Here is a 25627-nt window from a genome sequence, read left to right as displayed (position 1 = left end):
TATCAGGCTGGACGTGGGAAGGGTTGAGCCAGAAGGCAGACATATTATGCCGGGGAGTCGGGGGACAGTGACTCCTCCTTTCCCCTTCACAGTCTAAAGCCCTCCTCTGCCTTTGTGAGGTGCTGGGCATTAGTTCTGCATACTTTCAGCCATTTACACAATAAGTTCCCATTTCTCTTAACACATTTGGGACAGGAAACCTGAGATCTGGCCTGAAATGTGGAGTCAGCAAGGTGTACTGGGAGAAGCACAGGCTATGGAGGCAGACGGACCTGAGTTGTTTCCTGGCTTTATGGCGTACTAATTCTCGGCCTTGAGCGAGTCACTCACTTTTCTGAGTGTCATTTTCCTCATCTTCATATTAATGATAACAATCCCCATTTTGCAAAGAGATGGTGAAGACCAGAGGTGACATATGACCCCAGTTTACAGTAGGTATGGTAGTCACCACCATGGCAAAAACTGGAAGATCGAGTGGATATTGACCTGTGCTCTCAGGAGTCAGCTTGGTTTAGATCAGAAACAGTCTGGAGAACGTTGGAGTAGCTGTAGGCGGTCTTCACCTGGAATGAAAACCTTCAAAATAGCGGGTTTTCAGGCCACCTCAGGTGTCTGGCTTCCTTCAGATAGGGCCCCCAGAGCCACATCTGTCTCTTTTCCCAGAGACTAGCCAAGTTTGACCATAGCCCCTGGGCTGGCTCAGAACTAATAGATCTGCTGGACAACAAAGGCCTTTCCATGTATCCTCCTCATATCTGAGATTGCTTTGTGGCCTGAGAATGACACCATCTGCCAAAGCTTAGCCAATGGTGATTGTTAAGCAGAGGATCCTGGTTATGTTTAGCCTGAAACTAGAGAGTCAAACCGGCCCCACGGGCAGCCTCTTAGGCCAGTTCTGTGCCTAAAAGGCCTGAGGTTAAAATATCCAGTCTTGTTTTGTTCATCTCAGAGCTTTCCACAAATCCTAGCTGGGTAGGTCCTCTTCAGTTCCCTGAGTTCACATTTTGACTCCACCATTTATTGGCTGAGTATCCTTGGACCGGTTATTTTCTGAATGGGGAAGAAGCATTCAGAAATATTTTCAAAAGCATTCAAAATACTCTATATTTTGATAGAGTAGTGGGAAAGAAGGCAAGGTATATACCCTAAACCATGGAGGCCTCTAATGGCAGGAAAAAGAGTTCAGAAATGATCCTCCGTGGTTATTGGTCCATGTTATTGAGATGGGGAATAACTTCATAAGTGCAATGTTTGGGAGCAGTCAATCTGGTTTTAGTGGATAGTATGCCTTAGAACAGAAAAAAAAACAAAAGGAGGACTGGTTAGGATATTAGTGCAGTCATCCAGGATACAATGAGGGCATGGAAATTAAGAACTATACACCCAAAATTGGAAGGAGGGAAATATGAGACTTCATTACCTTCTGGAACTCCTTCTCAGTCTCCTTTACTATTCCTCCTACGTCATACTCACTGATACATCATCAGCACTTGGAACAGGACCTACCCAAGAAACATGCGTAAGACAGCAGTTCTTATTATCTCTCAATAGATTCTGGAGAAAGCTGGGGACCTGGCCAAACATTTCTAATTCACAAAATGAGGGCTTCTCACAATTCTCGGGAACATCTCCTCACAATCTCCATGACTCTCCTGTACCCTGTATGGAACCTCTTAACAAACTGTTAAGTTCTATATAAATGTTAATGATCATCATTGTCAGCCTAAATTATTTCACAGACATCCCGCTTTTCTAGTAAGTTGGAAGGAAACTGAAATCAATAGACTAGTAGTCGTGAGAAGGAACTTGAAAAATTCTGCTGGTCTGTAGAGGGACAGCTCAGCAGAAAAGGCCACAGTTCCCATTCACAGAACCTCATAGAAGGGCAGAAGAGGGGATTAGCCAAGATTTAAGCCATTCCCTCAAGTATGCCATTAGGAAGTAAACACAACACTCATCCATGGGAGGAGAAATAATGCATATTAGAAACCAGCTTTTGCCCAGAAAAAGGTGAAAACACTTGGGAAATTTGAGCCCCCCCTGCCCCAGTTTTAAATACTTGTGAGTCATCCCTCAGGGTTGATAAGATCTCTGATAAAGCCGTGAACCTACTATGCCCCAGACCCACAGCTCCCCAACACTTCTGGGGCCCAGAAAGAGAAGGAGTACCAGGAGGTAGGTCTCTTAAAGGCCAGCCTTTTTGAGGGAAGGACCTCGGGTATGTGTGTCATGGGAACAGCTGGTTTTCTTGTCCCGGTGTCAGCTCAGAACAGGGTTATGTGATTGCTGATTCCTGTTCCAGTCTGTCCCCAAGAAACAATGACTTCCTTCATTTGTTTGTAGATCTCTACAGGCATTTGAGGGAATCATAAAGGCTGATTGTGAATTTAAAATGTTTCTAAATAGATTACATAAGTACATTGTCTTGAATATTACAATTAGGACTTAAAATCTCTGCTGCCTGGTGATCACATAGCTTGTCCTCAAATTGACCTTATAAGGTGTAGACAAATGGTGGATTTTCACATGGAAGTTATGGCACTCTTTGTGAAACAACATAAGATGTTAATTTTTTTAATCCCATTATATGAACTAATCTCTTAGTGGCAGGAAGTATGGCTATATTATATATATTCTGGGCTTCACATACCAAAAATTATCCAATTATAGAAAATAATTTTGGATGAATTGGGAGATTGGGATTGACATATATACACTAATATGTATAAAATAGATAACTAATGAGAACCTGCTGTACAGCACAGGGAACTCCACTTTGCTGTACAGTAGAAACTAACACAACAGTGTAAAGCAACGATACCCCAATAAAAAAATAATAATAATTTTAAGAAATCACTTTTCCAGTTTTTTCTGTTATGATAGTCATTTTTTTTGTCATCTGCTAGCACATGTTAGCAGCAAAGTGAGAACAGGTGCCAGAAGTTTAAGAACATGTGTTGAAAAAAACAACTTTAAATGGAGCACATCCTAACAGTTAACATAATCTAATTTAAGCTACAAAACACTTCAGTCCAACTGGGCAGGATGTAGTTGTTTCAAAGGATAATTTTAGAACCACTGATGCATTTTAAATGTTCATTTAAACACATTGTATTTTATTTTTAAAAAAGGTTTTAGTGTCTAGTTTTAATACCATCTATTACATCAACTATGGATTTTTATTCAGTCTTAGTTCAGTTCCTCAGGCACTTATTGGCTGCCTGTTATATGGAGAGAACCCTGTCTCAGTGTATGTGCCTTTGTCCTGAAGAAGCTTATGATCTGAGGAGGAAACGTGGTCCAGTAGAAGACACACACATTGCAAGATACGAGAAGCGGCAAATTGTGATAAATGCGCTAATGGAGTTATCAAGGGCTTAGAAACACAGGCAAGGAGAGGTTGATACAAAATGGGGAAAATCTGGGAGAGCTTTCTTGAGGAGCTGGCACCTGAGCTGGAACTCAAAGGGCCAGTGGAGACAGAGTAGGAGAAGGAAACAGTGTGAGTGAGGACTTGGAGAGTGGACGTGGAGGAAGTTGAGGAGCTGGAGGGAACCTGGTGCACCTGGAGTCCAGGATGATTAGAGGATGCAGCAGGGCACGCAGTCAGAAAGACGGGGAAGAGCTACATTTTACAGTCTTGATAATAGCGAACTAAGGAGCCTAGATTTGATTTTGTGCACCCTAGGGAGCCTTGGCAGGTGTTTGAGCAGGGCAGTGGCCTGATCAGATCAGTTTGGGAGTAAGTTGAAAGATGTGTTGAAGGTAGAGAGGAAATTAGAGACCACTCTTGAGTGATACGGATACCATCTTTCCCATTATGAAAAATCCCACTAAGTAGCTATCTTGTGATTTGAGGTATTTGATACAGAAATTCATTTGTTTAAATGTTAATGGTTAATTATGCCTCTGGCAAACTGACTGCTCCTCTTATCTGATATTTTTAGCAATGGCCAAGCAAAAGTTTATAAAGGGTAGTAATGATAAGGCATGAACTTCCTTTTTTTTTTTTTTTGGCAAGAATAACATCTGAGTCAGTACCCTAGATATTCTCCTAATTTAAGGAGATGTTCTCTTAGCCAAGAAAAGAACCACCCAGATTGACATTTTAGAAACAGATCCAGGAAATGCATCTATCGGCAAATGAAGACAAATCAAGGTGAAGCAGGACTGTTAGGTAAGACTCAGTCGCTAGGTTAGGAACGAACCTGGTTACCTGGGTTCACAATCCAGCTCCGCTGCTTACAGGCTGTGTAACTTTAGGCTTATTACTTAACCAATCTGTGCCTCAGTTCTTTCACTTGTAAAATAGGGATAATAATGGTACTTGTCTCAGGGGTCGTTAAGAGGATTAAATGAACCTGATACATGTAAACTGCTCCAAATAGTACCTGGCTCGTAGTTAGAGCTCAATAAATGTTAACTATTATTCATGGTTGGACAGCTCAATAAATGTTAACTGTTATTCAGTGGTTGGACAGCTCAATAAATGTTAACTGTTATTCAGTGGTTGGGCAGTCAGTTAACTAACTACCTATGACACATCATAGTTTACACAGCATTTTCACACATCCACTAGGTCATTTGAGCTCCACAATTACCTTATGGATATTGGTTGTCCTAGTTACCACTGCTGCTAACAAGCCACCCCAAAACTTGGAAGCATAAAACAACAATCATTTTATTAGGCTCACAGATTCCTGAATCAGGAATTCAGACAAGGTACAGTGGGAGTTGCTTATCTCTGCTTCTCTGTGACTGTGCCCCCAGCTGGAGACGTCTTAGATGGCTGGGGAGGACACCAGTGGTGGGGATGGATCCACTGCCAAGATGGCTTCTTCTCTAACCTGTCTGGCACTTTGGTGGGATGGCGGAAAGGCCAGGCTGAGCTGGGACTGTCACCTTAGCACCTACATGTGACCTCTGCACCATGGTGGCCTCACGATACTTGTCAGACTTCTTAGAGTGTTTCTACAGCAGAAGATACATGCCTTTTATGACGCAGCCTCAGAAGCCTCATAGCAGACACTTCCCTGTTCTCTATTGGTTGAAGCAGTCACAAACCTGCCCAGACTCAAGGGATGGGATTAGACCACACCTCTCAGTAGAAGGCATATCAAAGAATTTGGGGGCCATGTTTGAAAATCACCATACTGGTATTATCCCCTAATTCTAGATGAGAAGATTGAGGCTCAGTACAGGTTTAATGATTTATCCAGGATTAGTTGCACAGATAGTCACTGGGATAGTAAGGGGTGGGGGCAGGGAAGTTTGCTGGAAGAAAAAGGCTTCTAACCTAATTCTTCTGACTCCAAATTCTTGTTCTCTCAATTAGATTATTCATCATCCTTCAGCTTAGATATACTTGCTAACATAGGAAAGTTACAGAAAAAAAACATTTAAATGACATTGTTTACATTAGGTAACTTTCTTAAGATGAGACAGTGATGTAAAAGTATAAAGTTTGCATTTATAAGAACTTGTACACAAACTTCATATTTTAAAGAGGTCCTGGGATGGGTTGAGTCCCAAGACTGGTCAGAGGTCAACTTAGTGTAATATTCTCACAAGGATAATTCTCTGAAAATGTCCCAGATGCTTAACTGTGACTTCCTTCATCTCTAGGAAAGTCTCACCTGGCCATTGTCCAGCGGGTGAATAATGAGGGAGAAGGGGACCCCTTCTATGAGGTGATGGGCATTGTCACACTGGAGGACATCATAGAGGAGATCATCCAGTCGGAGATCCTGGATGAAACTGACCTCTACAGTAAGTGCACAGCCTTGGCTCTTGTCCAAGGCCATCATATTTTTCTCTGAGATTCTCAGAGCTGGCTTAGTTTGGTGAACAGTGTAAAAGGGGGTCAGGACAAGCCCCAGGCATTGCTGTGTGTCAGCCCCCTCCTGCCAGGAGTTGGCACGGCAAGATGCCCTGACTTGAACCATCCCTGAGTCACTGAGAGTGTGCTAGCTAAATGTTTATCCAGAGGGAACCTTCAGGAACACAGCCAAGACGATGAAAAGGAGACCTCCTGGCCTTTGGATGGAAAAGGAACCAAAGGAAATAAAGAGTACCTTGGATGACCCCTCTGCCCTTGTTTCTGTCCCCTGTGCTGTTCCTGGTTTGTCTCTTCATCCACCTAGACACAGACCCCAGCACCCCCTGGGGTTCCACTCAGGATCCACTCATTCAAAACGTCCGTGTGCCGTAGAGACTCATGAGACTGCCCACCACAACCTAAGCTAAACCTGAAGTCACCCTTTTAGTCGCTCTTGTCCCTTGTGCGTTTTCAGCCCTGCCTCCTGGTTTCTCCCTCTCCCGCCTTCCCACCCCTGGCTCTGGTCCCTGCTCCCTCCTTTCTGGCCTCCTCCCCCCACTCCCCACTCCCCCTCAGGAACAACACGGACTCCTTCTTGCAGATAGTGACTGCTTTCAGTTTCTGAGCCTTATCACAGCTTTGCTTGCAAACATTACAAAGGCCTGCTTTCCTCAGGGCTGGGAGTGTTATCTAAATCCATGGGAGTCCCTAGGCCAGGAGGTGTTTCCTCCTCCTGAATGCATTTCATCACCTGGGACAGCAGTCCCTTTTCCTCCCCTCAGATGACTCATTCCAGACCCCTATGCTTAGTTTGCTAGAGGCAGCTGTTCAGAGACTAGCTCCCTGTAGAAAAGGTTTTGAGACTCTAAGGCAGTGAGTGGTGCAGAAAGAGTGCTTCCCTTTGGGGTGAGACCTAAAAGTGGGTCAGGCCTTAACGAAACATAGCAGGAATGTCCCAGTGTCTGCTATTGCTGTGGAGCCCTGGCTGGGCTCATCTTCTTGAGTTAGGGGTTAATTTCTCCCTCCCCCATTCCTTTCTCCCTTCTCCACCTCTGCCCATGGCTCATGATTTAGAATTCCCAAGTGTCTCAATAGATATAGTGGTGAAAACATTCACACTAAAGTGTTAGTGGCTGATAGTAGTGACAGGGGTCTAAATGAGTAAGCTCTTCCTAGGGCCTTTGTTGGAACGACCTAATACTCCAAATGCTCACTAATAAAATAGAAGAAATGAAGAGGGAGATCAGAAGACTGATTCTCCAATAATGAACTGTTCGCTGGCATTCTGTTGGAGGAGGGAGAGGAGATATTTAGACAAACGTGTCATGCAAACCGGAAGGTTACTCACTAGTCACACAAAAGGACCCGTCTGATACAGGTATTTGCTGCTGTCTTGCCTAACCGTCCTCTCTCTAAAGGAGAGGGTTTTCCCACTCTTATAAATAAGCTTCTGGCATGAATCCTTAAGAGTTTTGAGAAGGCCAAGGAGCCAGGAATACAGTGTTACTTCGCCCCGGACCCTGACCCCCAGGGCAGCTGGGCCTGTATCTCACCACTGTGGCAGCCAGACACAAGGATTGTTAAAGCCAGGGCCCAGAGTCCAAGGCAGGCCCACAAGAGAGCAGTGCAGTGGAAGGCACTTTCTCTCTTCTAGAAGGGAACCCAATCGTGTGGTGGAGTGAGCTCCAAAGGGAGGGGGAGAGTCCAAAGGAACCCCTGTCCCTGGAGTTCATTCCCTTTCATTTCCACTGTGTCCTCTCAGCCTGCACTGAAAGTTCCCTGCAGCCCTGTTTTTCTCTAGGCCAACTTTGGAGAAAACCCAAATCTGTTTCTCTGCTCCCCTTAGCACAGGTTAAGATAGACTAAAGTTTCAAAATTTTACTCAATACTAAGGGAAAGCAAAAGAGACATGACCAAAGAAAACATTCCCCTTACCCCCTAAACATGTTTTTTAAGACAAGCTTTTAAAAAGCAGGAAGAAAAAATTAAACTGGAAAAAGCAGAGATTTTCTCAATCAATAATCACAATAGTCCTTCCTGAGGCCGCCACCCAGAGACCACACCTTTATGGATTACAGGGCTATTTCCATTTTTCCTCCTTCTTTCCTTTATTTCCCCCAATTCTCTCCCCGTGGAGGGGCCAGGGTTGAAGCAAGAGAATTGTAAGTGGGGAGAGGGGATGACTGCCCTCCTCCCTTGGGTGGCATGCCTCAGGTACCACTCAGAGTGTGGTTTAAATCAGCAGGAATAAACCAGGTGAGCTCAGCTCTGGGGACAGGAGAAAGGCAGAGGCAGAAACCCCCTGGGCCCTGCCAAAGTCCTTGAGGCTAAGAGTGCAAGTTCCTCGTGTTTGAACGTTCTTTTGTAAGCATTTCACAGATAGGTTCAGATTGGAGTCTCATAATAAGAGACTCCTGAGATGAGCAGAAAAATTATGATTAATCACTGACCTTATTGTATAGATTAAAACACACAAACACTCTGATGCTTAGAGAGCTTGCACAGCTCGTAAGCAGGGGTGCCAGCCCTAGAAACCTGAACTTGGGAGCCCCAGGCTGGCCTTCCCCTTTTCCACTGTTCACCACTTCAGTGCAAGTAACACTGAGACATGGCAGCGGCTCCCACCTCCTATCCCTTATCCACATCCTTCCAGTCTCTGGGAAAGAGATGTTGCGATGTCACCTACAGTGGACACTTTCCAGAAATCCCCGTGGTCCCAAAGGAACTATCTGTCTCAGGTGACTATGGTGAAACCTCCAAAAACCATTAGCGATTCTGAGATAGCTGCAATGTGTCCCCTGTCCCGACAGCCGACAATCGGAAAAAGCAGAGGGTCCCACACAGGGAGAGGAAGCGGCATGACTTCTCCTTGTTTAAGCTTTCTGACTCGGAGATGAGGGTGAAGATCTCTCCACAGCTTCTGCTGGCCACGCACCGCTTCATGGCCACAGGTATGATGACTCTGCCCGCCTGCATCTCCACCCCAGGCAGGCAAGGCAGCTCTGGAGGGTGGGACCCAGGCACCAATCACTTTTAGTACCTTACGACCTAATTCCAATTCTGGGACTGAGAACCACTGTTCCAGGAGAGGAGGTCATCTTAGGTGGGGCGACAGGACTCCACGTACTGTCATTTTCAGCCTCAGGCCTGATCTTCTAGGTGGGGAAGTGAGCATAATGCAACTCTGCTTTTCTCTCTTCTACTCGAAAAAAGGGCTGAGGAATTCACCGCTGCACTTTCCCTTCCTCCACCTGCTTCAAGGCAGGAGTTGGTGGTCCCCAGAGGGTTCATCAGGGAGGGACAGGCGATGTCCTGTGCAGCCACAAAGGCCCTGGGGCCCAGACCCTCCAGGGGCCATGTAGGCCTGTGAGCTGCGAGTTCTTCAAATACAGATGTGGATTGTGAATACTGGAATCTTTAGAAAGAAAAAAAAAGAGAGGATCCAAAGATAAACTTCTTCTTGTGAAGAAAGTAAAGTTTGTCTTTGAACCGTCTAACCTTCTCATCCATGCCTAATTAATGTGCTGACCCAGAATGATCACACACATTACTAAGTTCAATATTTAATTAATCTAACTTGTATTTATTGAGTATATAATGAGTGCTAGTACTGTTCCAGTTACTAAAAAGTAGAAAATTTTAAATTGGAGCTTCTAAGAGAGTTACAGATGTAGAAAATAAACTTATGATTACCAGGGGGTAAGAGTGGGGAGGGATAAATTGGAAGATTGGGATTGACACATACACACTACTATATATGAAATAGATAACTAATAAGGACCTACTGAATGGCACAGGGAACTCTACTCAGTACTCTGTAATGGCCTATATGGGAAAAGAATCCATAACAGGGTAGATATATGTATATGTATAACAGATTCGCTTTGCTGTACTGCAGAAACTAACACAACATCGTAAATCAATATACTCCAATAAAAATTTTTTTAAAGTTCAGGTCATAAAGAAAATAAATAAATAAATAAACACATAAATAAATTGGAGCTTCTTTAGGGTTTTCAACATGTTATCTAGTTCTAAATACAGATTTCTTTAATTACTGGCTGTCTGATTTCCTAGAACAAAACAGCTGTATCTGTTAATATAATGACATACCATAATAGTATAGTATAACATAACAATATAAATAATAATATCTATTAATATGTAAATATGATACAGTGATGCTTCTCATTATTGAGAAATTCACACTTAAATAATTAACTGTTCCTGTTAACTTGAAGTTTCATTTCATTCAACAGATACATGTCATACAAATAAGTCAGATTAAATTCTCTGTATTTCATTTGATTGTAGCATTAAAACTTTTTTAGCCATGTTTACATGGCTTACTTATCCATGTCCAACTCAGTAGTTGTGGCACGTGGGCTCAGTAGTTGTCGCACACAGGCTCTAGAGCACAGGCTCAGTAGTTGTGGTGCACAGGCTTAGTTGCTCACGGCATGTAGTATCTTCCTGGACCAAGGCTCGAACCCGTGTCCCCTGCATTGGCAGGTGGATTCTTAGCCACTGTGCCACCAGGGAAGTCCCTCTTGTTGCTTTTTGAACAACTTTATTGAGGTATAATTGATATACAAAAAAAACGGTACACATTTAATGTATACAACTTGATGAGCTTGGAGATAAGCATACACCCAGGAAACCATCATCGTAATCTATGCCATAAACATATCCATCACTTCCAAGAGTTTCCTCCCCCCCTCTTTATTTGTTATTATTATTTTTGCGTGTGTGTGTTAACATAAGATCTACTGTCTTAGCAAATTTTTAAGTATACAGGATAGTATTGCTCTTAGGCTCTATAGGCTGTGCAGTAGATCTCTAGGATTTATTCATCTGGCATTAACCGGAACCCTGTACCCTTTGACTAATACCTCCCCATTACCTCCTTCCCCCAGCCCATTCTACTCTCTGCTTCTATGAATTTTACTATTTTAGATTCATCATATAAATGGTATCGAGTAGTATCTGTGCCTGTGCCTGGCTTATGTCACTTAGCATAACATCCTCCAGGTTCCTCCATGTTGTCACAAATGGCAGGATTTTCTTCTTTTTTTAGTTTATGTGCAGCTTTAAATAAAATCAAGGAGAAAAATAATAACAAAACTGACATTGCCAAAATGGTGACCTGTTTCTCCTGAGGTGCCAGTGCAGGGACACACATCCCCAGAGGGCCTGAGACACACACGTGGGCTTAAGAACCCCACCCACCCAAGGGAACTGCAGGAATCCTGCTAGCTTGGTGCCTGAGAGCATGAGTGGCCCTGGCTGTGCCCACCCTTACTCCTCCCAGCTGCCAATTCCTCCTGCCTCCCGGTCTCCCCTAGAAGTGGAGCCGTTTAAGTCTCTGTACCTCTCGGAGAAGATCCTGCTCCGGCTCCTGAAACATCCCAATGTGATCCAGGAGCTGAAGTGTGATGAGAAGAACAAGAAGGCCCCAGAACACTACCTGTACCAGCGCAACCGCCCCGTGGACTACTTTGTGCTACTTCTTCAGGTGAGTGGGAAAGCCACAGACCCCCCAAGGGCAAGACAGGACCTCTCTAGACTGGAGAGGAATGGCCATGCCTCCTCTGTGCCAGGTTCCAAGGCTCGGCTGGCTGCCCTGGGAGCAAGGCCAGTTGGTGTGGGTGTTTGTCCGCGACGCTCAGAGGGGACAGATGTGACGGGCTGGCGTCCTGGAGTGTTGGGATCTTGATGGCATTTAACCTGACATCAGCGATGTTTGTGGTGGGATGCAGTGGGTACCTCCCAGCAGAGGGGTTTTGTCGCTGAATTTCCAAACCTGCTGCCCTACAGGATCCCTAACACCTCCTTGTCTCTGCTTGGCCATGCCCGGGAATGCAACTGTGCACTGCCTCCCAAACTGCAGACACTTCTTGTTGCAGGCCCTTTTCTCTGTTGAGCTGAACTCTCACCGTCTCTGATTTCCACCCACTGGTCCTTGCTGTGCTCCCTGGAAGTGCACAGAACACATCCGCTCTCTCGACCACACTTCAGCCTTTGCAGTCCCTTAATCTTCTCCTTAAGAAGACTGGGAAGGGAATAAATGAGCAAATGAAAGAGGGGCAGCATCTTCCCGGTACTCACAGGAGTACAGTCACCCTTTGCCCTGGGTGCCTGGAAAGGCCTGTAAGTAAGTGTCAGGCATGGTTCCAGCACTAGGTAGTGCTGGTGTCCTGGCCTGGCTCCACCATTAGCTCCGTCCCTATTCCCTGTCTCTTTCCAACAGAATCTGGTGAGCCCTAAATACAGCGATTGTCTTAAAATCTTCATTAAACTCACGTTGACTTAGAAAGGGCCTCTCTGTTACAGTTCCCCTGCAGCCTGTCTGCTCGGACTCGGTAGTGTACCTCACACCCATCCTTCCAGATAGCCTCAGTAAAATGCCCTCTCTTCTCCAGAAATGGAGTTGCATTCTTTACTGTTGGAAATGGAGAAGCGTCCTGTTACATCGTTTATATAACACAAGGAACACATAGAGTCTTATGCCTAATATAAACTTAACCATTTTCAAATAAATCTTGGAGACGTAAAATGTAGTGGCAAGAGTGTAGATTCAGAAATTGGGAAGATCTAGCTTTAAAGTCTAACTAACCTTGACCGAGTTATTTAACCTTTCTGAGCCTCAGAATTGATTCATCTATAAACTGGGGATAAAAATAGTACAGGCCTCATAGGGTGTGGGCGGATCCATGCAGTGGATTTCAGACCCATAGACGCACACTATATGCACAAGCTTCTCACAGAATCAGGCTTTATCTCAGCCAGACTTAGAGATGGTTTAGTCTCAGACTACACCCGTGGGGCAGTTTACGGGGTTCTGGGCTAGCTGGTGCCTGGACCCGCATCATGGAAGAGCCATTACAGTCTGCAAGGAAAGCTTGGATGTACATGACGGGATGCTGCTTTATGAACTAAGCAAGTAATTTACTGCCAAGGCCTTCTGAAGTTGGAGTTGCTGTTTCTGAAACGTATCCAGACAGAATTCACATTTCCCTGTGATAAGATTTTAAGTCCACTTACTATCCAAGCAGAAGTGCTTAGGGTCGTAGTCACTAGTAGATCTGGAAGTGCTGTCCACACCCTTAGTACACTTCCTTCTTTCTCCAGGGTAAAGTGGAGGTGGAGGTTGGTAAGGAAGGCCTTCGCTTCGAGAACGGAGCCTTCACCTACTATGGTGTCCCAGCCATCATGACCACTGCTTGCTCAGGTATTCCAGTTTCCAAGCCATAGTTTATTGGGGAAGCAGTGGGACAGTGGAGAAAATGCATCTGGGTTCAAGTCATGACTCCCGTTATGGACCCTGGACAAGCCTTTTACCTTCCCGGGCTTTAGATGTGGAAGTACGTGGTAGACTGTAACATTACCCAGTGTTAGGGATGGATAGTGGTAATTTTCAATATGAAAAGACAAGTTTATTTTGCTTTTTACACTTCCACCTGATTGCCCTGTTTTTACAGGGTTGATTGGTGCTGTGGGTGGGGCGGAAGAGGGAGAATTCCTTTAAGAAGGTGTGTTTTCTGAATTGCCTCTGAAACACACTGCATCCTTCTGTCCTTAGATAACGATGTGCGGAAGGTTGGAAGTCTGGCTGGATCCTCTGTCCTTCGTATGTATCTCTCAAAACCCCTCCCTCATCCTCCCTGCTGTGGTCCTGCCTCAGCCCACTCTGGGGACCTGGACCGAGCACTCTCAGCCTGGGCTAGGGCTAACACAAATGCTGGCAGCCTCTTTGTATGCTCTGCCAGGAACACCGCTTTCTGCCAGGTACCCACGGACCGCAGGGGGCTTAGTTTCTGCGTGTCTGGAATGTTTTCTGCTGCTTCTCTGCTCACGTGCAAATGACGAATGACCGGGGAGGGAGGTTGTGAGGGGAGGCACCATTTATTGTCACCTGCCAGGGAATGCAGGCAGGTGGTTTGTGTGCTCTGGCGGAGGTTCAGCCTTTCCTTCGCTGCTGTGATAATTCACCCACTGTCCTTTACTTGCAAACCCTAATACGCTATTACTGTGTCTGTGGGGGTTAGTAAGAAGTGACTGCAAGACCTTAGGATGTAAGTCCCAGGCTGGTGCGTATGTTGCTTACCTGCTTCTCCTTCCTCGTTTACCACATCTCAGCTGGTGGAGACGTGTCTGCAGCTGGCTGTGCATGCTGGTGGGGGCTGGCACGGGGCTGCTTGCGGGTGTGTTCTGCGCCTTCTGTGCTCTACCTTCTCTCTGTTTCCTGCATAAGTTATTGCACTTGTGCTTAGAGGGCATGGCATTCATTTTGATATAAGTGTGATCCAGAAAGCATCGTTTCTCTAGATTTCTCTTTGGTTCACCGGTCTGAAGTTTGCATTACTTTCAGCTCTTAGTGTTTATGGTGGCCATTGTAATGTCAAAGGGGTGTTTTTTCTCATCATAAGAAAGATTTTACATAGTGCTTTTTATTGGGATTTATCAGAGGGACCCAAAGCGTGATATCACAATCCGCGGCACATGAAAAGTAGATACCATTTTAACACAGAGAAACTAAAGAAATGACTTGCTCCGAATCACCCAGCAGGTTGGTGATTTTCCTAGATGCATTCTGGTATCCTGACTAGTTCACACAGCACAACGAAATAGAGATTTCAGATCCATCGTGTTCCAGAATGTAATTTCTATGTGGAATTATTGGAACAATTTGCAGTGTAACTTCACATCCTAGCCCAGCAGATGTCTGAAATGAAATTGAAGTAGCTGCCCACACCCTAGGGGTGGTCCAACATGAGTTGAAGGAGAGCTGTAAAATAAAAAATCCTCGTACGTTATTATACTTATATAAACCAACAAATCTCAATTAAGGTTGATGAAGGAAGTGTCAGTGCTCAGAACAAGAAGTCTAGGTGGGAGAGGGATGGTCTACAGGACCTGGTAAACCTTGGTTCCCTAAAGGAGATTTCCACCATCCATCACATTGGGGATTGCTCATGGTAGAGTAACTCCTGGGATATGAAATGTTACCTAGACATGTTGGCCCTATTCTGGCTCTTCCACAAGACCAAAAGAGGTGGGAACTCTAGGGGAAAAGAGCTACCTAAAGCTGCCAAGCCCATCTGATTTAGATGACTTTCTTTCTTTTAAAAAAAAGTTTTTTAAGTAGTAAGAATGTGTTATCTGGTTTCCTCCTTTCCTTCCTTCCTGTCTCTAGTTCTTTCTATCAAAATCCTTCTATTTTATACGTGAGACACAGTAAACTTGCAACACTAATCTCGCCTTCAAAACTGGTTAACTAAAAAGAAATATTAACCTCTCTTTTCCTCTCCACACTTATGAGCATCTTTATCAATCTTCAGGAGGAAAAAGAAATTAAATTAGCCTGTAGGGGTATGGAGACATTTTCCATCCTCCCCCCGCAAGCCCTCCTTACCTAATACAACGAAGTGTGAAGAACTCCAAAGACCACCATCCCCACCCACTGCCCCCCCTTGTTCCAGGTCCACTCTCAGGCCAGGTCCAGCCACCCAGCATCTTTCACTGGCCAAGGACCTCACCTGTAGGTTGAGGAAGAGCTTAAGCTGAGCCACAAGGCAGTAAACTCTTGTAGGGCCTCAGTCTACCAAACTACCCCTGTCCTTGATGCCAGCCTAGAGCTTTGTCAGCCTTGAGGGTAATAAAGGAGACAATGAGTTTGCCAGAACACTGGCCCTGTGACCAATGCCTCAAAGTTGAACTCGAGGTTACAATAAGTCCCTCTGGTTTTCCTGTGCAGGGCAAAGGGAACACAGTCAGCACTATCTCCTTTGTCTTGGTTCTGATTGCCAGGGAACCCAGGAGGACCATGGTGAGCCTGGCACTCTGGAGGAACGGGGCCTGAGCTCAGCGTGACCCGAACAGATGCCCACAGGGGTGTGCAATTGGAGAGAGAACAAGTCTCCTATCTACTTGGCTGGGTATACATGTAATTTGTGGCCCAGAAGTGCTAGGATTCTTCTTGAGACAATGGGGTTTCTTATTCCAGTGTGTCTCGTGACACTAGGGGCCTGTTAAAATATTCTTTGACAAAGAATATGATTATTTGACAAAGCAAATGATTATCAGGTAGGTATAAGGCTTTCCCCTCCCCACTCCTTTGTACTATTGGATAATTTCAGGCAAGTCATCGGGCTCAGCAGCTAAGACTATGGAAGCCACCTATTTCAGTGTACTGTCACCTGCACTCTGACTTCATTTAGGTCCTTGGAAGGGACTCTGGGAATGACCAGATAAGAGAGATGAAAACAGATTCCCATGCAGAAACACTGCTTGATCAGGGTCAAGATCGGGAAAGGACTGGAGTATTGCTACACACTCCACCCCACCCAGGCCCCAAGTGATAGCCAGCAGCATTTCAGACTCTGTGAGGAAAGAGAGAGAAGGAAAAGCGGATAAGAAGAGAGGTGCTTTGGAGCACTTGTACTTGCAAAGAAATGACTGATTTAGTTTACCAAGTTGATTTACATTAAGATTGCTAGACATGCTGCCCTTCCTGTGTCCCAAGGCTCTAGGCACGCACAGTTCCTCCCCAGCACTGTGACCACAGAGGGAGCTCCTAGGAGTCCGAGGCAGGTGACAGCTTCCTCGAGGATGCCCCTAGCAGGAGCATGCACTTGCTTTCACCCCTCCCACAGGTGAGCTGGAGACTTGAGGCAGCTGGGAGAGCCCAGCGGGAATGCAGTGCTGGGCTCCCAGCACATTTGCTGGCTCCAAAAGGTGCCTCAGACAGAACACTGCCCACACACACTCCCCGCTGGGGCACTGCCTGTTCTTTTCATTGGCGGGTCTGATCCCCTCAGAAATTATTGTGCATCTTTTTGGAAGACCTTCAGCAAAGTCTATTTTATTTTCTTCTTTCTGGAGAGTGACTTTGTGAGAGGATGCAATTTCCGTGTTTCCAGAGGCAAGATTCACTTTGGCAGAGAAATGTGATGTTGTGAAGATCCGGGAACAGACTGTCTCACATGCTTTGCTCTTTGTCTCTCTCCTTTTATGTTTATCTTCCCTTACGCAACTCACAAATCCTTGACTCTTTAGTGCCCGTCTCTGTGTCTCGTACCTTCGCCTTCAGCAGAGGGGACTCTCTGGCAGGCTCCCCAGGTAAACATGCATGGGGTCTCGATCTCCATAGATCCATGGGGTTTGCAAGAGGCCTTTGGTCTCTGTCACTGTCCCACATGAAAACTAGTCTCTCCCAGCTAGTCTCTCCCAGGACTAAGGCATAGCACGTTGCACAGCTAACACTCACTTGTACTCGCTGACCTGGCATTGCTGGTTCAATGGTATCACTTGTGAACTTAGCCCCGAAGGATATATCTGTGTACGTAGATGGAGAAATGGTGGGGTGAGGAATGGTGTGAATTTTTCCTTATCATTTGTCTGACTGCAGAATGGAGGGATAAGGGGTGCAGCAGAAGAAAAATAGGAAGAAACAATGAAAGACTGTGCTTTATTCCTATTTTTCCTCCATCTTTTCTTCTATGTGGTCTCTGCCTTTAGCTAACCCACTAACCCCTCCTTATCTTTCTAGTAATGTTACTGTGTAGTGACCATATTCTCTCTAGCTCTGCTCATACAAAGGATGCTATATGTAAAATTTTCAAAACAACTTTTCATCAGGCTTAACCTCTCTTGTTAATTAAATAAAAGTTACTGGATTTTTTTTAATCAGGTAAAGTAGCTCCTCACAGAGCCACACAGTAACTCAAGGATTGAGTAGAATGTAATGAATCTGAACAATCAGTTAAGTGTTTATATTGTTTTCATCCCTAGTCGTTCATCTCTTAGGGTCATGGAGCAAGTAATGACCAAACTAAGAAGGTGTTTGTTAAGTTACCTTGAAGTTAAAGCACAGCCCCGGGCTTCCCTGGTGGCGCAGTGGTTGAGAGTCTGCCTGCCGATGCAGGGGACACGGGTTTGTGCCCCGGTCCGGGAAGATCCCACATGCCACGGGGCGGCTGGGCCCGTGAGCCATGGCCGCTGAGCCTGCACGTCCGGAGCCTGTGCTCCGCAATGGGAGAGGCCACAACAGTGAGAGGCCCACGTACCGCAAAAAAAAAAAAAAAAAAAAAGCACAGCCCCATTTCCCATACCCTCTACATCTGTCTCCCTTATCCCAATGCTTTGGCGATGATTCTGAGGCCCCACCATAGCCTCAGGCATCAAGAATCCAGTTATGTTTCACTGTCTGTATAGTAGACCCTCAACATTCAAAAGGCTCTGTTCTGAGACCTCAAACCCCCAAATTTGCAACTTCAGAACTACTTATGTTGATCTCTACTTTCTCACAAATCACATTTTTCCATCAAAAACCATCTGGTTCCCATGTTTATCTGTACGAGACGACTTAATCACCTTCTCAAATTTCACCAAAGTTTTCTCTCTTACTTAGTGGAGATTGTCCACCAAGAAATAAATTTTTTTCTTGCTTTGTGAGAGCTCATGCCTTCATGATGACTACAGGAGTACTGTCAATGGGAGATGCCAATCTGGTACCCTCCCCAGCTAAGTGGTCACCCCCACATGCCCGTAAAATTAGAAATGACCACATCACAGACCTTCAAGATCCTTCCCATGTAAGAAATCTTGGTGAATGAAGAACGTGCTATGAAGCTTCATCAGCAGAAAGGAAAGATGTACATTTTTAAAAGATTTTCAACGAAAAGGATCAAAGCATTAAAAAAAAGAAAAGAAAAGAATGAAAGCAGGAGAGCAGGAGTATATTTTTTTAAAATTAACCCTCAGTTAACCAGACAACCTAGTTAATTATAACTTCCTACTTATAAGAAGGTTAGTTCTAGTTCATCGGTATTTATTATGAAAATTAAGGTGACTCATTTCTGCTGTGCAGTCCCCCTAGGAGGTACTGAGTCTTCCGATCCAACTCTGGCTGGTGCCATGTGCTCCTGAGAGCTCTTTTAACCTCCCCCTGCCCCCTTTTCCATGACTGGAAACCCAATAGGAAGCAGGGGAGGGCAAGGCCAGCTTATTCCCACCCTTGGTTTAACTCTGCAGAGTGTAGCAGTGACGAGCGCAGCAGGAAAAAATGAGAGATGGGAACGTTCTGCTTCTCCTTCGGCTCTTTTCTTCCCACCTTCTTCTGTCTCATCTCTTTCTGTAGCCAACCACTAAGCTTTCCTAGCGACCGGGTGACATCCCCAGGACCTATAATTTGGTATTTCCCAGTAGCTCTTGCTTCTGTTCCATATCAGCAGAAGAAGCCTCAGTCATTGGATTTTTATGGAAAGCAGTTCTGGGCACACTCTGGTCCCATACTTGATTTATGATCCAGATACATTAATTTACATATATTATGTCTTACTCCATCTTAGATAAACCCTGGAAGTTAGGAATTATTGCTGGGCAACAACAGGTAAGGAAGCAGCTCTGAGAAATTAAGCCGCTGGGTCACTGTCAAAGGTGTAGTAAGAAGGTAGAGGGATGAGGACTGGCATCCAAGCCTCTTAGGTCCTGTTCTAGGCCGGGACCTTGCTGCCCTTCTGAACGTGGGCGTGTTGTGCCCTCTAGAGGGCTGTGACTTGTCTGCATTTTGAAAACAGCTGTGCTCATGAACTAAGGTGCTCCCTCTGGGTTGAGGCCAGTGGTCCCTACACCAAATATTGCCACCATTACCCATAGGCAGTTTCCTTCTATTTGAGACTTATTTGAAATAAGGAGAGCAGAGTGGTGTGTGGATTACCTCCAGAGTGTGGTGTAATTAGCCAGATTTGCAGGTGCTTTCATTTAAAAACGAAACTGCTGAGAGTACACGGCCCCACTGCAGATCTCCCCAGATTCATCCCTTTTTTTCTTCTCCCAGTGGTGGAGATGATTCCAAGTTCCCCATGACAGTCCTTCCACAAAAGCACAAAGACAGGAGAGAGGTCGCAAGCAAGGGTCCTTTTTCAATGCCCAGTTGTCCATCTGTAAGGTACTTTGAGATCAGTGAGGTTAGTTTTTCCCCAGAATATAAAGGGAGTACCTAAAAATAGTATTTTTTACTTTGTGAAATGTAAGTAGAAATATTCCTTTGGGTCGGCTCTTGCATAGTAAACATTTGGGAACCATTAAAGCTCCATGTAACGTGAGCGCATTCATCTGGACTCCTAACTTGGGCTGATTTGCAGAGTTCACATTGTAGCTTTGACAGAGAGCTTTTGGCATTTGGTTGTCTGATGTTGAATATTACCCCAGAATGATGAATTTTAATAATCCTAGTTTGTAGTCCTATAAGCCTATGTAATTAAATTCCCCCATCCAGTTTAGAGAACACAGATGCCCCATGGCACAGTGACGATGACCAGAGTGAGCTATTCCTCCCCATCCCTCACCGATGCTTTGAAAGATGTAAGCGAGCAGCTGCTGAGCCTTACCTCTTCTCAAATCCCCGGACTGAAAAGGGCAGTGGGATGTTCTTCTGTATCATGGGTCCTGCTCCTGTGATAGAGTTGCGAAAGCCCTCCAGACACAGGTGTCATGAGTAAAGCAGAGCTGTGCATAGGTTTTCAGGGCCCCTGCCTATTAGTGCAGAGTGAGGGGAGATTCCGTCTAGTCCTGATTGCAGTTTAAAATCCTCTTCCTCCCCTTCTCCCACCCCGACCCAATTTTACCCCAGTGTCTTCTCCACCCAACCTCAGTAACTCCAACTTGCCATCCAGGACAGATATCTCTTGCAGACTGTCCACGTGAAGTCCGCAGGAATGAGGTCTGCCACACTTCTCCACAGCACTTGGGGGTCTAGAGCAGGAAACCCTGCCCTCCCCCAGGGTTGCCCTCCTGCCAGTCTCTGGCCAGGGCCAGCTTGAGGGTATGACGTAAGAGCAAGAGTGGGCAAGGGATATGTCGGAAGCTTGGCCTGGGCCCTGTTGAGGGGTCCTGTGGTCAGTTTCACGCTGATCTGTCGCCTCTCAGACCTCTTTGCACTGTGCTTAGGATTCTCCTTCTCTCTTCACTCCCCCAAGCTGTGCCTCTGTGCTCTCAGGAAATGCCAGGGGGAATTATACAACTTGAACTAGTTCGCCATGCTGCTGGGACACTCGTCTGTTACTGATTTCTTCTCTTTTTTTTTTATTAATAGCATTTCCATTTCCCTTGCTCAGGAACCTCTCGAGTGTATGTGCACAATTACCAAAATGCCGAGTCATCAGCATCCTACCTGTTGAGGAATGTAAGGCTCTGGGACACAAAAACAGTGATCTTGCGCAACACTCAGATGAGCTGGGACTTTCTTTGTCATGAAATGAGGATTCCTTTGTCATTTAAAAATTGCTTTTATATACCCGACCTTTGTAAGACAGTTGTATCTTCTGGTGTTGGGAATCCTTTGGGATTTTATGAATAAAGCTTCAATAGCATTGTTTTTACTTAAAAAAAAAAAAGACATGTTTTTCCTCCCAGCACAACCGTGATGTCGCTTGTGTTTGACATGTGGGTCCTTGTGAGGGACAGCAGGGTGACATGCTTGTGCTGGGTGCCAGTGAAGATGAGAGCTTTGGGGAGATCAGGGATGAAGCTGTTTCCTCTGTTTCCAACAGGGAGTAGAAGTGATTCAGGCAGAAGTTGTTTAGTAGATACAATAGGGTTGTGGTTCCCTGTCAGCCTCCCTGACCCTATCTTGAATTATGACGTAAGGGACGAGGATGTAGAGCAGCAGATGTGGGGTATGTGAAGCACGTGTCCCACCAGGCAAGGTGGAGGATTATCAAGCAGCAATGGTCATTCCTCAGGGTAACTGAAACCACAGACGCCTGCCCACACTCTCTCTCTTCGTTCCAAACTGAGTTGAGGATAAAACCCACCAGATCAAGGTGTGATTTCCAGACTCTCCTCACGCCAAAGAAGCTGCACTCCTGCAGGACTGCCTGCCCCTCTTTTCCACAACAAACAGCCCTGAGGAAACACCACCGACTTACTTAGTCAGTCACCACCTCAGAACAGCCACAGTGGGCCTAGGCAAGCCAGACCTCATCGGTTTGTTTTCAGGGGATCAGGACCAGACATGAAATGGGTATTTCTCTGCCCAATGTTACTGCTATTTACAGTCACCTTGGTGCTTCACTCTGTTCTCCATGGCACCATCACTGTCCCTCTCGGTCCCTGGTCACTCTGGTGTCACCCAGCAGATAAGTAGGAGACCTGACTCCAGGACCCCCCGTTTCACAGGCTCTTATTAAACAGACAGACAGACAGACAAAAGGTCTTGATGCTCCCTGCGGCCTCTTCCTCAAGTTATGGGGCCAAGGCCTGAGGCTTCTTGGTGCCCTTGGATTCTCACTGCACACTATTTAACGCTCCAGGGCATTTCTGGAGTGTTCTTCTACCCACCCCTCACTTCAAGAAGTCAGCTTCCCTAAAATGACTTCGGTTGCAGGGGGAAAGCCTTCTGATTCCAGGGTGATTGAGAGCCCTGAAACCTTTTAAAACAAAATTTAGATTCTAAATAAAAACTCCTTCAGGGATTCTTAGGTGCTGATTTGTTCATTCTGTACTTTTTTATTGAGTGCCTACTCTGGGCCAGGCACTGTGCTAGGTACCAGAAGTACAACAACGACCAGGAAAGACAAGGTCTTTGCCCTCATAGAATTTATCATTGAACTGAGTAGACATTACAAATGAATGCAAACCTGTAATTAATTAAAACTTGTGAAAAGTGCTTTAAAGAGATGAACAGGGGACAGTGATAGAGGAAAATAGGGGTAATCTTCTTAGGGTGGCCAGACCAGGTCTTCAGAGAAGGTGGTGTTTCAGCTGAGACCTAATGACTGAGAAGTGAGAGCAGGGGTGGGAATGGTGCTAAAATGGGGGGAGGGGGAGCAGGGGAAATGGCATCTACTGAGGTGGGTATGCTTACATGGTTGAGGATCCCCAAGGTGGCCAGTAAGCTAGAGCAGAACAAGCAGGCGAGGAGAGGGAGCCCCAAGATGAGATCAGACAGGAAAGCAGGGCTCAAGTCATAGGGGGTTTAGGGGTCACAGCAAGGAGTATGGATTTTATTGAGATTCAACAGGAAGCTGATTTGTGTTTTTAAAATGTGCTTTTGACAGCTGAGGTGAGAACAGATTATGAGATTATAACTGGGGAGACCAGACTGTGGTCCAGGCCAGGGTGATGGTAACTGGGACTTGAGTGGAGACAGAGGTAGGGGCAGATGAGTCTATTATGTCGGGGAAGTGGAGACTTGATGTGGGGCTGACAGACTGGCAGGAGTCACGGGAGACTCCCAGGTTTCTGGTTTAAGTAACAGCATGTATGTGAATGACACTTACTGAGAAGGGGAAGACGGGAGGTGGAACCCTTAATTCTATAATCTGATCAAGGCAGTGATTATTCTGGCTCTAATGAGAAAATGATTCAACCTATTGTCATTTTAGTCTTTCCACTACTACATGGTTTGCCAGACAACAATAACAGCCTGGCAGCTAAACAGATCGACAGACCTCCAGAAGTCACTCCAAATAGATGCTAATCATTTTGATGGATGGCAGCATTATCTTAAGAGACAGAATTAAATTCCCAAGGTTCTTCCCTGAAAGAACCAAGGAGCAGAATCTCTGAGGAATCAGACTCTTCATTGGAGCCCCTGAACTGAATCTGTGTTAGGAGAGGCTAAGAGCCTCCCATTTCTCTTTTTTGGGAAGAAACGAAGAGTGGCGTCAGTTGGGAAGCAGAGGGATGGGAGGGGCTTTGCGGTCTCTCATTCAGGGTTATTCTATGATGGAGATAATGCTAGGGTCACCTTAAGAACCTCTCTTCTCTTCTGTTGATCCTGGGAGGGTAGTTCACACAGTCCATTTTGAAACCAAGTGATGTGGTCTTAATTGAACTTTCCCAAGAAGTGGTTCTTGAAAATGGAAAAAGCCGGCTCTGAACATTTAAGAGGCCTTTGACAGAAGGCCTGGAGGGTTATTCCAGCCTCCAGCCTTTGAGCCTAGAAAGAGCCCTGCCCTAGACCCACCCTTTAGGGGGCCTCACTTTGGCCCTCCTCAGCTCCACGCCTCTCTGTGGGGTGAGTAGTTCACAGAGCCAAAGGGATGTACCACCCAGAGCTGTGTTCTTCCTTCTAGACCACGTTTCAGGTATGGGAGTCCTGAATTCCCCACCCAAACAGCTCTGGGAGACCGGGCCAGGAAGCCCTAGGGCAGAGCTGGTTCTCCCCCTACAGCCCATTTTCCAGCACAAAACTCTTAAGGAGCCTCATCTGGCCTGCTAGGTTTTTAAAAAGTTATATTTGTCAAAGACAAGGATAGAGCATATTTTAACAGTTTATTGATGTGATTTAAATATCTTTCCACATGGTTTATGGGCCTCCGCTTGTCCCTGGCCCTGCCAGTGTTGGGGCCTGCGTCATCCCCTCTGAAATGCCTCACCATGGTGAGGGCTGCTTCCCTGTGCTGCGACAGGTGGTTTTTAGGGCAAACCTAAGGCCTCAGCCTTCCTAAAAGAAGGTTTGTGAATGGAGTTTATATAAAAGAACTCACCCCAGTAGAGGGTCTCATGGTCTGGGGTAGCAACCCACACTCACAGAAGGGTCCTCATCTCCTGCACGTACCCCAGAACCGAGAAAGGCAGCGGCCCACCCAGCTTCTCGCTGCTAGAGGTCGTGGGGAGCAGGAACCTGAGCTGAGTGGGGCCACGAGGCCTTAGGCATTTGCTCCTCGTAAATGGAGCGGCCAGGCATTTTCCTGGGCTCTGATGGGAGGGGAGAGGGCCCAGTCCGCCACCCGGTGTTGCCATCACCTAAACGTACTATGAGACCTCGGTAAACGACACCCCTTTCTCTCTCTCCCTCTTTCTGTTCCCCTCTCCCTCCTCCCCACCCCTCCCTCCTTCCCTTTCCTCCCTCTCCTCTCTCTCACCCTCTGCAGTAAACCGGTCCCCTTCCCGCTGCAGCGGGTTGAACCGCTCCGAGTCTCCGAGCCGTGAGCGCAGCGACTTTGGGGGAAGCAACACCCAGCTGTGCAGTAGCAGCAACAACCTCTACACACCCGACTACTCAGTCCACATCCTCAGCGACGTGCAGTTTGTGAAGGTAGCTCCGTAGGGAGGGCTGTCCCCTTACTCCCAGCCAGCAGCATCCTGTTCCCCCTGTTCCAAGATAATGCTGCGTGGCAATTGCTCCCTGGCTTTCTAAAGGCCCTGGTTTCGGTTAGCTTTATTCTGTTCATTATTTGTCACCGTTATTGTTCCTTTGTTCGTTTGAACCATGATTGTTCATTAAGATCTCCTGATCCCCATTTTTCATGGTGGAGAAACTGAGGCACAAAGCGATAGGGAATTAGCTTGCCCGAGACAAGCTGCTGGCACAACTGTTTCCTTTGGATGCCCCGCCATTGGCACCAGGTTGATTTTATTTATTCAAGATAAATTTGCAGGTGATTAATAAACCAAGGGTATAGAAGAAACCATGCTATGATTTTACATGTGGGTAAGATTTTACGTATTAATATTTAAAGTCTAAAACACAATTCAGCCTGTATGTTAGCTGAAAATATTTTGTCGTTGAAACTATTATTATACGCCCTTGCTGTCACTGAGCTATTTGAAGAGAACCACTTTGCAAGTGCGGTAGAGAGAGGCAGCGGTGCTTATCGCCTTGTAATTAAGGAGGAGGGGTTTCTTCATGCCCTCATTGAGACTGGTATTGGACAGAAACATTCTAAGATTCCCTCCTTCCTCTTGCTTTGATAGGTTTTATTTTGTTTGTTTTGTTTGCTAGCATTCCACAAACCATTACACACTTGGCCTGAGATCAGAAGGGCACCCATTTACCCAAGTCCAACTAAACACCCA

General features: G+C 45.9%; 1 protein-coding gene across 2 annotated transcripts in view; it reads left to right on the top strand.

The window, feature by feature from the left end:
• CNNM1 (cyclin and CBS domain divalent metal cation transport mediator 1) overlaps positions 1-25627 on the top strand; it is a gene marked incomplete at its 5' end in the record, with an annotated part of 49434 nt that overhangs the window by 12306 nt on the left and 11501 nt on the right. Inside the window, 7 exons of one of the 2 annotated variants that reach the window (XM_081225206.1) lie at positions 5626-5769; positions 8629-8769; positions 11164-11333; positions 12950-13049; positions 13401-13448; positions 16877-16939; positions 24703-24866. In XM_081225206.1, the coding sequence (XP_081081332.1) occupies positions 5626-5769; positions 8629-8769; positions 11164-11333; positions 12950-13049; positions 13401-13448; positions 16877-16939; positions 24703-24866 (830 nt within the window). The remainder of the gene's footprint in view (positions 1-5625; positions 5770-8628; positions 8770-11163; positions 11334-12949; positions 13050-13400; positions 13449-16876; positions 16940-24702; positions 24867-25627) is intronic. The other variant, XM_081225207.1, reaches the window with a different exon arrangement.

This window comes from Mesoplodon bidens, assembly GCF_964165515.1.
Source record: "Mesoplodon bidens genome assembly, chromosome: 1".
NCBI classification, from domain to species: Eukaryota; Metazoa; Chordata; class Mammalia; order Artiodactyla; family Ziphiidae; genus Mesoplodon; species Mesoplodon bidens.
The sequence above is the reverse complement of the archived record's forward strand: the minus strand, read 5'-3'. Positions and strand labels throughout refer to the sequence as shown.